Here is a 14,060-nt window from a genome sequence, read left to right as displayed (position 1 = left end):
GTTTTACTGTAGTCTTCGTTACATGATTTTGGGAAGTAGGTAGATGATAAATTAAGAAAGAAAAATAAAAAGAATAATGCATCCGAATACGATGTACTGAGGATGTACAATATCAACAGATAGTATTCTTGGCAAAAATGCTTACCCTGAATTTATTCATGAGGAACATGACAGATCCAAATTGTGAGGTTCAAATTGCAGGACATTCTACAAAACACCTAGCCTAGCCTCCAGCAAAATGCCAACACCATAAAAGACAAAAAAAGACGGGAAGACTGTATTTTTAGTAAAGGACATGGCAACGAAATGCAGTGTGTGACTCTTAATTGGATCCCGAATTTAAAAACAATGGCAAAAAGGACATTGAGTGCTGTGGTTTGTGCTGACTTGGATATTTGTCCTCTCCAAACCTCAAGCTGAAATTTGATCCCCAGTGTTGGAGGTGGGGCCTCAATGTTGGGTCATAGGGGTGGGTCCATTACGAATAGATTAGTGTTCTCCCTCAGGGTAAGCAAGATTTCACTCTATTAGTTCCTAGGCGAGCTGGTTGTTAAAAAGAGCCTGGCACCTCCACCTCTCCCTCTTGCTTCCCCTCTTGCCATGTGATCTCTGCACACTGGCTCCCCTTTCCCTTCTGCCATGAGTGGAAGCAGCTTGAGGCCCTTTCCAAAAGCAGCTGCCCAATCCTGGACTTTCCAGCCCTCAGAAATCCAAGCCAAATAAACCTCTTTTTTAAAAAAATATGTCACCCAGCCTCAGGTATTCCATCGTAGCAACACAAAATGGACTAAGACACTGAAACAAATGGGAAATTTTAATATAGACATATTAGACAATATTATTGTGTCAATGTTGACTTTCTTGAGAGTAAACAATGGCATTGCAGTTCTGTAGGAAAATGTACTTATTCTTAAGAGACGGTGGCCAGGTGCGGTGGCTCACGCCTGTAATCCCAGCACATTGGGAGGCTGAGGTGGGCAGATCACGAGGTCAGGAGATCAAGACCATCCTGGCTAACAGTGAAACCCCGTCTCCACTAAAAATACAAAAAATTAGCCAGGCATGGTGGTGGGTGCCTGTAGTCCCAGCTACTTGGGAGGCTGAGGCAGGAGAATGGCGTGAACGTGGGAGGCGGAGCTTGCAGTGAGCTGAGATTGTGCCACTGCACTCCAGCCTGGGTGACAGAGAGAGACTCTGTCTGGAAAAAAAAAAAAAAAAAAAAAAAGAGGCGCTTGGTGAAGTATTTAGAGTGATGTCTGCAATTTGCTTGCAAATGATTCAGCAAACAAACAGACAAAGAAAACAACTATACACACACACAGGAGAATGAGAGACACAGCAACTATAATGACATTTTAACAATTGTAGCATCTATCTGGATGAAGAATATTCATTGCATTATTCTTCCCACTTTTCTGTAGGTTTGAAAAATTACAAAATAACATGTTGGTGAGGGGAAAGGAATGCAAAAAAAGGAAGAGAGGCCATTTGTTATCTGGGACTGTGCCTCTGTCTAATGACTTCCTGGCTAACCACCTCCCCCACACCCTGTTTCTGCAGGCAGTGAGATGGGACAGGTGTTCTGTTTTGGGGCTGAGGGTGGGGGTTGGTACTGGGGAGGCCTGGCAGAGGAAGGGCAGCTCAGGCCTTAGGGGTGCTCCTGGGCCTAGGATGCTTGAACAAGGATTGGCAGAAATGGGTGCCTCTGGGGGGTGAGTGCCAGAGAGGTGCCATGAGGGGACCCTAATATGGTTTGGCTGTGTTTCCACCCAAATCTTATCTTGAACTGTAGCTCCCATAATCCCCATGTGTCATGGGAAGGACCATGTGGGAGGTAACTGAATCATGGGGGCATGTTTTTCCCGTGCTGCTCTCATGATAGTAATTAAGTCTTATGAGATCTGATGGTTTTATAAAGGGCAGTTCCCCTGCACACACTGTCTTGCCTGCCACCACGTAAGACGTGTCTTTTACCTTCTGCCATGATTGTGAGGCCTCCCCAGCCATGTGGAACTGTGAGTCTATTAAACCTCTTTTTCTTTATAAATTACCCAGTCTCGGGTATGTTTTTATTAGCAGCATGAGAATGGACTAATACACTAAGACCTCAAGGACAAAGGTTACCCCTCCTTCAATCTCACCCTCATCACCTCCAGTCATCTGGGCCTTAGTCCTGGTCCTTGCTCCCTGCCATGCCTTTCTCAGGGCAGGGCCCATCTGTCTAGACCTGTCTCCACCCAGTCCTGAGGAGATTCCCTACAAATTCTTCTCTTTGAACTGCACAGGGTGGGCCATGCCCTAAGAAGTGGGCAGAAGACTTTGAGGGACATCCTTCCTCAGGGTCCAGCATGGAAGGGCCCTCCAGGACCTGCACCTGGGCCGGCGTTGCACATCCTGGCTCCAGCTGGAGCCTGAGGGACAGCCGGGTGCCATGCTGCCTACAGCCAGCAGGTGGCAGACGTGTCCTTCCTAGGAGCTGGCGCTGGTAGGGAAACCAAACAAAAAGAAAGCCGAGACTTCCTGGGCTGGGCTTTGAGGGAGCCTGAAGCTAATGTGGGGCTTGGGCTGCCTGTGAGGGGGTCGCCAGAATCTGAAGCAAGTCACTCATTTTGTGACCCACAGTGTCCACCCACAGAGAGGGGCCGTGGTGCAATGTGGAAACTGGTAGCCCCAGCACCGGACTGGATATTTAGGGACCATATGGGAAAGTCCCGGCTGATAGTGGATTACTTATGCCTGTATCCGGATCCCTGAAACTAACCTGGATGATGGCAGGTGGGAAGGGTGGACACCGTATTTGCCTCCTTTCATTCCATCATTCCCTTAACTCTTACCCCAGAGACAAGGAAAGAAGAACCCTTACTCCTGGGACTTGCACATCCAAAGAGAAAGATCGATGCAAGAGTAGGAGGAAGAGATAACTAAGAAGCAGAAAACTGTGATGTCAGTTCATATTCCTTTAGAGCTGACAATGTGCCATCAGCTGTGCTAAATATTTTGCGTGCATTTTGTCTTGTTTGTTGCACACAATACTTCATAATTTAGGTGTTATGATTAGGTCCATTTTAGAGGTGAGAAAACTGATGTTTTCAGATATTAAGTTGTCTACAATAACTTAACTAGAAAATGCTGGAGCCAGGACAGGAGAGCATCGGTCTCACATCAGAGTCCTTGCTCTTAGTCACTATTGCCATGAGGAACCAGGAAGCTGCCACGTGTACACAGTAATAAAGCGAGGATGGAGGAGAAAGAAACAGAAAAGCTTGTTAACCTTAAGAGAGGCAGGTGTTGAGCTAGGTTCAAAATCAGGGGCACTGTTCTTGGAACACTTTATAAAAAGACCTATCTGTGGGCTGGGCGCGGTGGCTCACGCCTGTAATCCCAACATTTTGGGAGGCCGAGGTGGGCAGATCACTTGAGGCCAGGAGTTGGAGACCAGCTTGGCCAACATGGCAAAACCCTATCTCTACTAAAAATACGAAAATTAGCCAGGCACGGTGGCAGGCGCCTGTCATCCCAGCTACTCGTGTGGCTAAGGCACAAGAATCACTTAAACCTGGGAAGTGGAGGTTGTAGTGAGCTGAGATTGTGCCACTGCACTTCAGCCTGGGTGACAGAGTGAGACTGTCTTTAAAAAAAAAAAAAAAAAAAAAAAGCTTGTCTAATCTGGCCTAGGCCTGGCAGGCCACAGAGAGGGCCTACTTAGCCCGAGTGACAGCTGGAGAAAGTACAAAAGTCAGATTGAGCCTCAACCAGCCTCCTACTGCAGTAAATACATCTTAACAAACATCTCCACCCAGATCAAAAGGCATGTAAGACACTGCTCACTTCTCCCACCACATCCATTTCTAGTTTCAACAGGGCCAAAATAGCACATGGTCCCAGCTGAGCCATCTTCTCTTACAGGGTGGACGCTGCTGCTTCTGCACATGGTAAAGTAGCTGCTTTGTAGTATATTTAGAAAGACCATTCTAGATCCAACTACCGTTTCTTCTACTCCACACTTGGGATTTCTCAATGGATCCCTGGCTTAGGACACTGACCTCAAGGTTAAGAGCAGGCCCTTAGCAATGTTAAAATGCCTAAACCACCAGAGTCTCAAAGTCTGGTGTCCACCCAGGTTAAGGCTGGTTAGTGAGGAAGGCAGGGAGAGAAGGATCCCGTGTCTCTGAGTCTTACTGATTTACAGTGTAATCTCCTTGGTTGTGGGGTGCGCATACATATAATCTATTTTGTCCCATCTTTAATCCAGTGATTATTTCAACTAAGATTCTTCCTCTGCCTTCCAGAATTCCAAAACTTCTGGAAGGCAAAACAGAAAGCCTAAAAGTCTAAGTTGATGTGTTCCAGGAATTCACTGGTAGAAAATGTTCTCAGAGGGATTAGGAGGCAGTGACGGGGGAGATGGGGCCAGAATTGTCTTTCGGGGAAAGAGGCTCAGCTCAGAATGAACTAAGAGCAGAGAAATCTTCTGCTTGCTGGGTAAAAGGCTGGGACTCTAATCACACCATCCCTTCCTCCTTGCATGTTCTACCCTATGCCTGGTGGTACTCCACATGTTGCCAACCACCAGGGAGGGGCTGCATTACTCCCAAGGGCAGCTGGGGAGGAGAGACCTCTACATTATGGCCATGGTTAAGGCTTGCAACCATTGGACTGGAAGGTGGACAGGGACAAGTGTGCACAGTTCAGCAGGGCCAGTCCCCGGCTCCTACTACAAAGATAAGCAACATCATTTCAGCCTGAGTTGAAATCATCACTGGATTAAAGATAGGACAAAATAGACTAGATGTATACACTCCCCACCTCCAAGAAGATTACACTATAAATCAGTAGGATTCAGAGACACGGGCCCCTTCTCTCTCTGCCCCTCCCTGACTTTCTGTCTAACCAACTTTATCCTAGAAGACACCAAGATGAGCAGTTGTGCCAAGCCACTCAGTCCTTTTATTTGAAAATTGCGGTAACATATACAGAACATCCCGTTTATCGTTTTGACCATTTGTAAGTGTACCATTCAGTGATACTAATTACATTCACAATGCTGTGTACCCATCACCACGCTCTAATCCCCAAACTTTTTCATCATCCCCAACATAGACTGCACTCATTGAACAGAAATGCCTCCTTCTTCTCCCTCGGCCCTGCTAATCTCTAGCCTATTTTCTGTCTCTGCACATTTGGCAATTCTAAGTATCTCATGGAAGCGGGATCCTACAATATTTGTCCTTCTGGGACTGCCTTTATTTCACTGTGCGTCATGTTTCCAAGGTCTTCTAGGTAGCATGTATCAAACTTTCCTTCCTTTTTACAGCTAAATAGTATTCCATTGTCTCCATCTATCTAAACACATGTTGTTTATGCATTCATCTCTTGATGGACATGGGTCATTTACACCTTTTGGCTATTGTGAATAATGCTGCTATGAACATTGGTGTACAGCTTTCTGTTCGTCTCTGCTTTCGGTTCTTTTAGATATGTGTTTAGGTGTGGAATTGCTGGGTCCTAGAGTAGTTCTATGTTTAACTTTGTCAGGGACCGCCATACTGTTTTCCACAGTGGCCACACCATTTTACATACCTACCAGTGACAGTTCCAATTTTTCCACATTCTCACCCATACTTGTTATTCCCCATTCTTGAAAATGATAGCCATCCTAACAGGTATGAAGTGAGCCATCCTAATAGGTGTGAAGTGGTGCCACTCCGTCCCTTTGCAGGCACAGGAATCTTGCCCTTCTTGCTTTTGCACACGTTGTTCAATGCCGTCTCAAGACTGGCAGGTTCACGGCAGCTTTGCTTTCACCTGAAGCTCAGAGCAAGGGGGCAAAGACTCTCATGGGGAAATGTGGAAGCCGAAGGAGAAGGTGCTGGCCAGCAGTGCCTGTGGATGGTTTCCTTCCTGGATACCTGGGTGAAGCTGTTCACCAGACCACAGTGATGAGCCAGAAGCCACTGTAGAGAGGAACTAGCTTAGACCCTTCATCTGCAGAGGAGGAAGCTGAGGCCCAGCATGGTGAAGTGGCTTCACCATGGACAAGGACAAGGATGCATTGGGGCAGCGGAGGGACTCAAGCTCGGGTCTCCTGGCTCTGACACCGGTCACCTGTGCCTGGCTCAGAGGTACTCTGTGCAGCTTCCCTGCTCTAAAACCCAGAGCTGGCCAGTCAGACCCTGCCCAGCTAAGGGCTGAGCCGCAGCTTCCTGTGACAGTGGCAGGCAGAGATGGGACAGGGGTAAGGGGCAGAAAGAGAAGAGACCCATTTGTACATCCGGGGAATTTCCATTTTAAAGACATTGGTTCTTAAACCTCAATGTGCGTAAGAATTGTCTGGGCAGCTTGATAAAAATACAGATCCCTGGGGCCCATCTGCAGAGGTTGTGTATCCATGGGTCTGAGGTAGGCCGGGAACACAACACCCATGTTCCACCAGTGCCCAGGCGACTCTGCCCTTGGCCACATTTTGGTTATACCAACCTCTCTTGGATGTGAAGCTTCTGTCTGAGGGGACTCAGGGCCTATCTCTGCTCCTGTGCAAGTTGTTGAGTTTCTCTGTGCCTCAGTTTCCCCAATTATAAAAGTAAGACTTCCCTCTCCCAATTCCAGTGTTTTATTCAAGGAGCTTTGGCTGCTCAGGAGGAGAATGGCATTTGCAATGATTACTCTGCAGGTGAGACTTGGTGAGAAATACCTGTACAAATGGCTCATCCCAGGGACTTGGGGCAAACAGATGGTGGTGGAGGGGAGCTTTCAAGGTTAGGGAGTGAGGCCATCCAAGACAAGGAGTCTGGGTAAAAATTCTGCATCTGATAATGCTCTTGGAAGACTTTTTAAAAGGCAAGCAAAGGCCGGGCGCGGTGGCTCACGCCTGTAATTCCAGCACTTTGGGAGGCCAGAGCAGGTGGATCACTTGAGGTCAGGAGTTTGAGACCAGCCTGGCCAGGATGGTGAAACCCTGTGTCTACCAAGAATACAAAAATTAGCTGGGCGTAGTGGAGGATGCCTGTAATCCCAGCTACTTGGGAGGCTGAGTCAGGAGAATCGCTTTAACCTGGGAGGCAGAGGTTGCATTGAGCCAAGATCGCACCATTGCACTCCAGCCTGAGCAACAGAGACTTTATCTTAAAAAAAATAAATAAATAAGACAAGCAAGTGGACAAAATGAAAGCGCAGGAGTGGGGCCTGCCTTATATAAGCACAAGCCCCCACATTGCCCTTTTTGGTCAATCAGCCCCGGCAAATAGCCCAGGGCTTCAGGAAGGTAACTCCCCCACTGGGCATCAGCACCACCTCTGCTGAAGCTGTGCTCACTCCTGCACTTTCCAAGGCATCAGATGTGAGCCACTGGGGGAACCTGAGTTGATTGAGGTGGTGCCTAGCCAGGACGTGAAATAACAGCATTAGAATAAAACAGAAACAGTGTGAGAAAGTCTTTCTTTTCTCAGGTTGACTGTCCTTCCAATCCCACCAGGGGGAAGGACTGGGGGGTGCTGGTGTCTCTATCCTCTGCCTCCTGCTGATTTTTCCTCTAAGGAGGAGAAAGCTGCTTCAGGCTCAGAGCTTTAGCATGTCACCAGCAGCCAGCTAGAATTCAATGACATCACTTCGCTTTTTTTGTAGTAATGACAATTTCCTTTAGAACGAAATCAATTTAGAGAAAAGGTGAGTCTTTAACAAAAGTATTAAGAAACTAATTTGGGCGTTGGCAGAATTTCTGAAGATGGCTTCATTCATGACTGAAGTTTTGAAAACACTGAATGAACTGGTTTGCTAGCTGGCAAGACTCGATCCTTGTGATGTTGGAAAGCAAAGCTTCGGGGCTACTGAGGGACCGTCTAGGTGAGAGTGACTTTGTCTCCTGATGGAAGCTGGAGTCTCAGGCTGCTGCCCATTTTGACACCTTTGATACCACACGGAACGGTCTTGTTTGTCTTTGGGTGGTGCCAGGCATGATGATCTCAACCACAGTGCTTATGAACAAAGAACTTAGCGTTGGATAGACCTTGAATCCCAGAACTGTAACCTCCCAGAGGTGCCATCTTGGGTAGACGATTTAACTGCTCTATGCTTAGTTTCTTGTCTATGAAGTGAGAATGACATTGGTCCCTGCCTCATAGGGTTTGGGGGAAGCTTAAATGAGATAATAAACATAAAGCATGCCTCATCTGGTACAGGTAAAGACTTCATAAATGGTTGCTGCTACTATTAATTATTACGATTACTCTTACTGCAATTATTTTTTTTATTTTTTATTTTTTTTTTGAGACGGAGTCTCGCTCTGTCGCCCAGGCTGGAGTGCAGTGGCCGGATCTCAGCTCACTGCAAGCTCCGCCTCCCGGGTTTACGCCATTCTCCTGCCTCAGCCTCCCGAGTAGCTGGGACTACAGGCGCCCGCCACCTCGCCCGGCTAGTTTTTTGTATTTTTTAGTAGAGACGGGGTTTCACCGGGTTAGCCAGGATGGTCTCGATCTCCTGACCTCGTGATCCACCCGTCTCGGCCTCCCAAAGTGCTGGGATTACAGGCTTGAGCCACCGCGCCCGGCCTTACTGCGATTATTATTAGCCACTGTTGTCAGTGAGTTCGTTTTGTTTCCTCAGAGTGCACCCCTGCAGGAAGGGCCGACTGAGGAGAACTTACTCAGCATCAACTTTTCCTGGAACTTGTTTGCGGGTCACAGGCATGGCGCACCAACCCCCTCCCCCCATCATTTTTCCTGGGATCGTTGCCAAGTCTTAAGCCAGGAAACCTTGTTATATTAATTATGAAGAAAAAGCATGTTTTATTTAAAATCCCGGCTGCCGAATATTCTGCCATGCTGTTTCTCTGTGACAGCAGAATTGCTCTTGCATTTAGGAAACTCTAATGAATTTAAAGTGTAAATATACCTGTGCCTATATATGCGTGTGATTTCCCGCGACCTGATTTCCCTAAATACCAGTGTACACCACTAAAGGTAATGAGTTGGACTTGTGCTTCGGATCAGTTAAAAAATCTATGAGAATTTGCAGTGAAATTCAGTTCCTCCCCTTTCTCTAAGACTGTGTAGATGGCAGTAAGAGGGAGGAATGCCTCTTCAGTCTCTCCTAAGCCCGAAAGAGACCGGCATTCTGGAGGCTTTGAAAAGAGTGGCTCCCATCTTCCTATCCAAGGCCTTGTTTGGTCCTGGAGCCCATGCAGGTGTGGATGCTTAAATTAATCGGATGCTGAGCCTGGTCACTTGCCCATCTCACACTGGCTCCGATAAGTCAATATCCACAGCATTTCTGAGCAATAGCCAGAGAAGTGCACTAAGGCAGAACCAGGCAAACAATGCACACTGGTCAAGAGGAAGGCTTCTAGATAATATAGGGGCCAGGCATGATGTCTCACACCTGTCATCTCAGCACTTTGAGAGGCCAAGGCAAGAGGATCATTTAAGGTCAGGAGTTCGATACCAGCCTGGAACATAGCAAAAACCAGTCTCTGGGAAACTCAGCTTTCTTTCTCTTTCTTTCTTTCTTTCTCTCTCTCTCTCTCTCTTTCTTTCTTTCTTTCTTTCTTTCTTTCTTTCTTTCTTTCTTTCTTTCTTTCTTTCCTTCCTTCCTTCCTTCTTTCTTTTTTTCCTTCTTTCTTTCTTTCTTTGTTTCTTTCTTTTTCTTTCTTTCTTTCTCTCTTTGTTTCTCTCTCTTTCTTTCTTTCTTTCTTTTTCTTTCTTTCTCTCTCTGTCTCTCTCCTTTTCTTTCTTTCTTTCTCCCTTTCTTTCTCCCTTCCTTCCTTCCTTCCTTCCTTCCTTCCTTCCTTCCTTCCTTCCTTCTTTCTTTCTTTCTTTCTTTCTTTCTTTCTTTCTTTCTTTCTTTCTTTCTTTCTTTCTTTCTTTCTTTCTTTCTTTCAGAGGATGCAATGGCACCTTCACTCCTCATTGCAGTCTCCACCTCCCGGGCTCAAGTGATGCTTCTGCCTCAGCCTCCCAAGTAGCTGAGACTACAGACATGTACCACCACACCTGCTTAATTAAATTTTTTGTTGTTGTTGTTAGAGACGGGGTCTTGCTATGTTGCTAGTCTCAAACTCCTGGCCTCAAGCAATCCTCCCACCTTGGCCTCCCAAAGTGCTGGGATTCAGGCATGAACTAGCACGCCTGGCCTCAAACTTCTAATAACAGCGGCAGTGGCTGGCCCTCTCCATGGTGCCAGCCAAGAATGGGAACCCAGTGCTACTCAGATGTCTGATTTTCAAGAAAAGCTGGGAATCTGTGTCTTTATGGGAAATGTTCTGTGTTCCAATTTTCAAATGTGGCCAAGCAATGAAAATAAAACTAAAATTCTCTTTGAGCCAATCTTCTACCCACCAAATTAAACTTGAGCTGTGAGCAAAGTGTATTGCAAGCTGCCACTTTGCAACTTCTGACCTAGGCAAACTTTTCTGTGGCTCTATACCTGGGAAGATTCTAGAGTTCTAGGGTTTCAAAAGCCCAGAAATGTAAACATTGTTTTAATTGAAAGCACCTCCTTTGCAGGGGAGAGAAGGCTTTGTCTTTCCTCCTTTCTGGGGATGGGCTGAGTAAGCAGGCAAGCTTGACAAGCATTGTCCTCTGGTTTCTGGGCTTGGAGAGGTCAAATTCCATTATGGCTGAGCCCAGCTGGGCCCCAAATCACTCGAAGAATCCTAGCAAGAAGAGATTTCTAAGACAGTCCGTGCCTTATTTACAGTTTAGCAGGCCTCCTGTGATGAACGTGGAGTCAGACAGTTCTGGCCCCAATCCTGGCCGGAAAGTTAGTTTAACATCTCTGGGTTTGTATCTTATCCATAAAACAGGGATAATGATATGAGGCTGTGCTGGACAGGTGCTCAAAAATCATAGGTTAGAAAAACCAAATCTCGACTAGAACAGGAAGGCACAATGAATCATGCCCTGGAGTTCACAGCAATGATTTTTGACCCGTATCTCTTGGGCTAGTGGATATCAGAATAAAAATCTCCATGAGAGATGATTCCAAAGAACAGTTCTCATTTGCTACATGATCTGAATTCACAGGAGAGTACCTGGGCATCTTTCCAATGAATAGTGACCACAGATCTTGCAGCTGCTTTTCTTTGGAGTTTCAGAGATATGTGGAGTCCATTGCGCTTCACCCAGCAAACATGTGCCTGGTCTAAGAGCCTCCTTTCCCTACAGGAAAAGCCATGCCCCTGAAGCTGTACGAGCCAAAGAAATCTCATCCTCACCCAGGGCCCCAGACAGGAGACTGGGTACACAGAAACCAGTCTGTAGTCTAGAGCTCAGCTCTGCCACTCATCAGCTATACGACTTGGGACTGGCCCAGTTTTCCAGCTTTGTTTCTGTAAAATGGGAGCATAGTAGGAATTACTTCTTGGGGTCCTTCCAGAGATGAACTAATTCATGGAAAGTTCAGGGCTAGTACTCAGGACTCCTCATTAAATGGTAGCAGTTAGTTATGACTTTTAGCTGTGTGGGGCTGGAGAGACCACCCAGCCCAGCTGGCTATGTGGCTTCTTTACCCCTCGTGATGCCCCAAACTCTCCAAAGCATCTGAACGACTTGGCCACTTTCCCCTGATGTCTGTGTGCCGGCCTGTGGAACACAAACCGCCTTCCCGACCACCTGTCTGGCACACATCTGGGGGAAGAAAGCATTCCAAAGCCCCGAATCCTCTCTTTGGAATTGACTAAGCTCATTGCCTGAAGGCTAACTCTCATATTTTCTCTTTTATCCATTATTGACTTATAATTTCATCGTTAACCCTAAAAATTCACTAGGGTTTGCAAAAAAGGGATTTTTCGGGACCATTATCCTTTTGTGAACTTCAAACAGACTGTGTCAACGTTTCTCCTTGCCTGCAAAGTTTAGGATCTAATTCTTTCCGACTGGTATGTTCTCTGGGCCCCGTGTGGGCCTCAGATGATTTCTCCTGCCTTTCTCTAGACCTGTGGTATTTCTGCTGTGTCTTGGCCTCAGACACCCAACAAGCCATCAAATGATGTAGGGGCTTGACAACAATTTGTAATTGCAGCCACCACACACACACAAGTCATGATTTGAAAAGAAAACCCTTTCAGAAGTGAGTCACTTGGCAACTTAATACAGAGCTAAGATAGGTGTCTGAGCACAGTTGACGGAAAAGAAAGGAGAAGCTATTGTTTTAAAAACATGCTAATCAGAAAACCTGTAACTTAATCTGCTTCCTTCAGGAAATGCTCTGTGGAGTGAAATGGGGAACAAAATGCAAAGGTACTTAATAAGACAGAGAGGTTATGACTGTTATTTCAGTTCTCATCCTCTGCCCGCTTTCTAGCACCCCTCCCCAACAAGGCGGAGCACTCCCTGATTTTTATAGAGAAGTTGTGTTCATTCTTGACATTTTAAGGGAGTAGAGCTCACATTTATTTGCAAGCCACATACATGACCTCGTTTAATTGCAGCCCTCCCCAAATCTATGAGAGGTTAGCACTTGATCTGCAGAAGACAACACTGAGGCTCAGACAGATTATGTTCCTTGCCCAACATTCCACAGCTAGAATGTGGCAAAGCTGAGATTCAAACCCTGCCTCCAAAGCCCACATTCATGCCTCAGACTCCAACCAGCACGGAACTCCCAGGAGACTCTATCTCTGTGCAAGACCCTCTTTCACATGCCCACAGAGATCCATCGGACACTCTTAGACCACGGCACGCAGAAGGAACTAACGTCTTGACAAGTCATCTGCTCCCTTAGGTCCTGAGTCCTCCATTCAAGACTCTCTGACGGGACTTCCCTTCCCTGTTCACTGCAACCTCCCTTGGGCCCCTGCTCACCCTCTCTGCCTCATCCGCTGCTGTCATGGGAAAAAGGAGACAAAGTACTAAACACAAAGCTTCTGCCCAAATCCAAACGATTTATGCAGACCCATTTCCAGGATCGTTTGCAGTCAGCAGGCGTCCCCTCTAAGGCCATAGTGCATTGGTTCTTACCCTAGTGTCAGCCCCAAATGGCTGGAAAGCTGTGTGTGTCAACACCAATAGATAGGTATATTTTCCTGGGGAGAGAGTTTATAGCTTTCCATGGCTTCTCAAAGGGGTCTATGAGATCCACGACAGGTTACAGCACATGCCCTGGGGCACATTTTCTTGCCCCAGTCTCCTTTGCTGGAATGCATTCATCGAGCCTCCGCTCCAAGGTGGCTCAAGTCAGACACATGTTCCCATGGGAGTGGCTGTTCAAAAGAAACCAAGCCACAGACCTGCACTGATTCTTGTAGTTAGAACATCTCCAACTTGGCAACTCCAGCCTTTCACTCTGAAGTTTCTCATCACTCCCAGCCTAGCTTGGTCCTCCTAGTAAACTTCAGAGTCTCTCAACTACAGTTATTAGAAAAGAACACTTACCCCACAGGCTGTCTTTCCCACCAGAGCCATTAACAGCAGAACATGGAGATCAGACGTCCTGGCAAACATCTTTGTAGTTTAAGGACTTGTGTTTTGCTCTCAATAAAATTTCTTTTGTTGTCTATGCCTTTAGGGGGGAAAAATGTCAGTCTCCAAGGATTCAGGAACAAATGAAGAGGATGCAAATTATTAACTAGGCTTCAAATACTGTTTAATGTTTAATGTTTTGCAAACCAACTATCTTGATTAAACAAATGGCAACTTTGGGGCTGGGCTGAGTCATGAGGTGGTTTCTCTTCTGGGGAGAAACTCTCCAAAGAAAGTAGCTGACATAAAGAGCCCCCGGCTCCACGGTGCACATGGCAGCTGCTGGGTGTTCTGTGCAGAAAGCCTGACAGTGTAACTAGCATCCCAGCCTCAGGATAAAAGATCAGGTGAAGCCTGTGCCACAGGCCTCTGCCAGTGCCGATTTGTACAGAATGTTAATAGACTTCTGGTTCATCAAATCGCAAACAGAATTAAGGCATGGATGGGTTCCTAATAACATCACACTTTATATTCGTGAGAGATAAATTAAAGGATGCAAAACTGCTATTGACAAACATTGATTCTGGGCCCTTTGAAGTGTTGCCCACAGTTGCTTGTTGCCTTCAAAAGTTTTCTTTTAAACCTCATTACATAAGGCTTTTACTTTTT

General features: G+C 46.5%; 1 protein-coding gene across 2 annotated transcripts in view; it reads right to left on the bottom strand.

The window, feature by feature from the left end:
- Window positions 1–13,541, bottom strand: part of HABP2 (hyaluronan binding protein 2) — a 37,074-nt gene extending 23,533 nt beyond the window's left edge. Inside the window, exon 1 of one of the 2 annotated variants that reach the window (XM_007964115.3) lies at window positions 13,365–13,541. In XM_007964115.3, coding sequence (XP_007962306.2) covers window positions 13,365–13,433 — 69 coding nt within the window. In that variant the 5' untranslated portion in view covers window positions 13,434–13,541. The remainder of the gene's footprint in view (window positions 1–13,364) is intronic. The other variant, XM_073019380.1, reaches the window with a different exon arrangement.
- Window positions 13,542–14,060: the final 519 nt, after the last annotated feature.

This window comes from Chlorocebus sabaeus, chromosome 9, assembly GCF_047675955.1.
Source record: "Chlorocebus sabaeus isolate Y175 chromosome 9, mChlSab1.0.hap1, whole genome shotgun sequence".
Lineage (NCBI taxonomy): Eukaryota > Metazoa > Chordata > Mammalia > Primates > Cercopithecidae > Chlorocebus > Chlorocebus sabaeus.
This window is presented reverse-complemented; position numbering and strand designations above follow the sequence as displayed.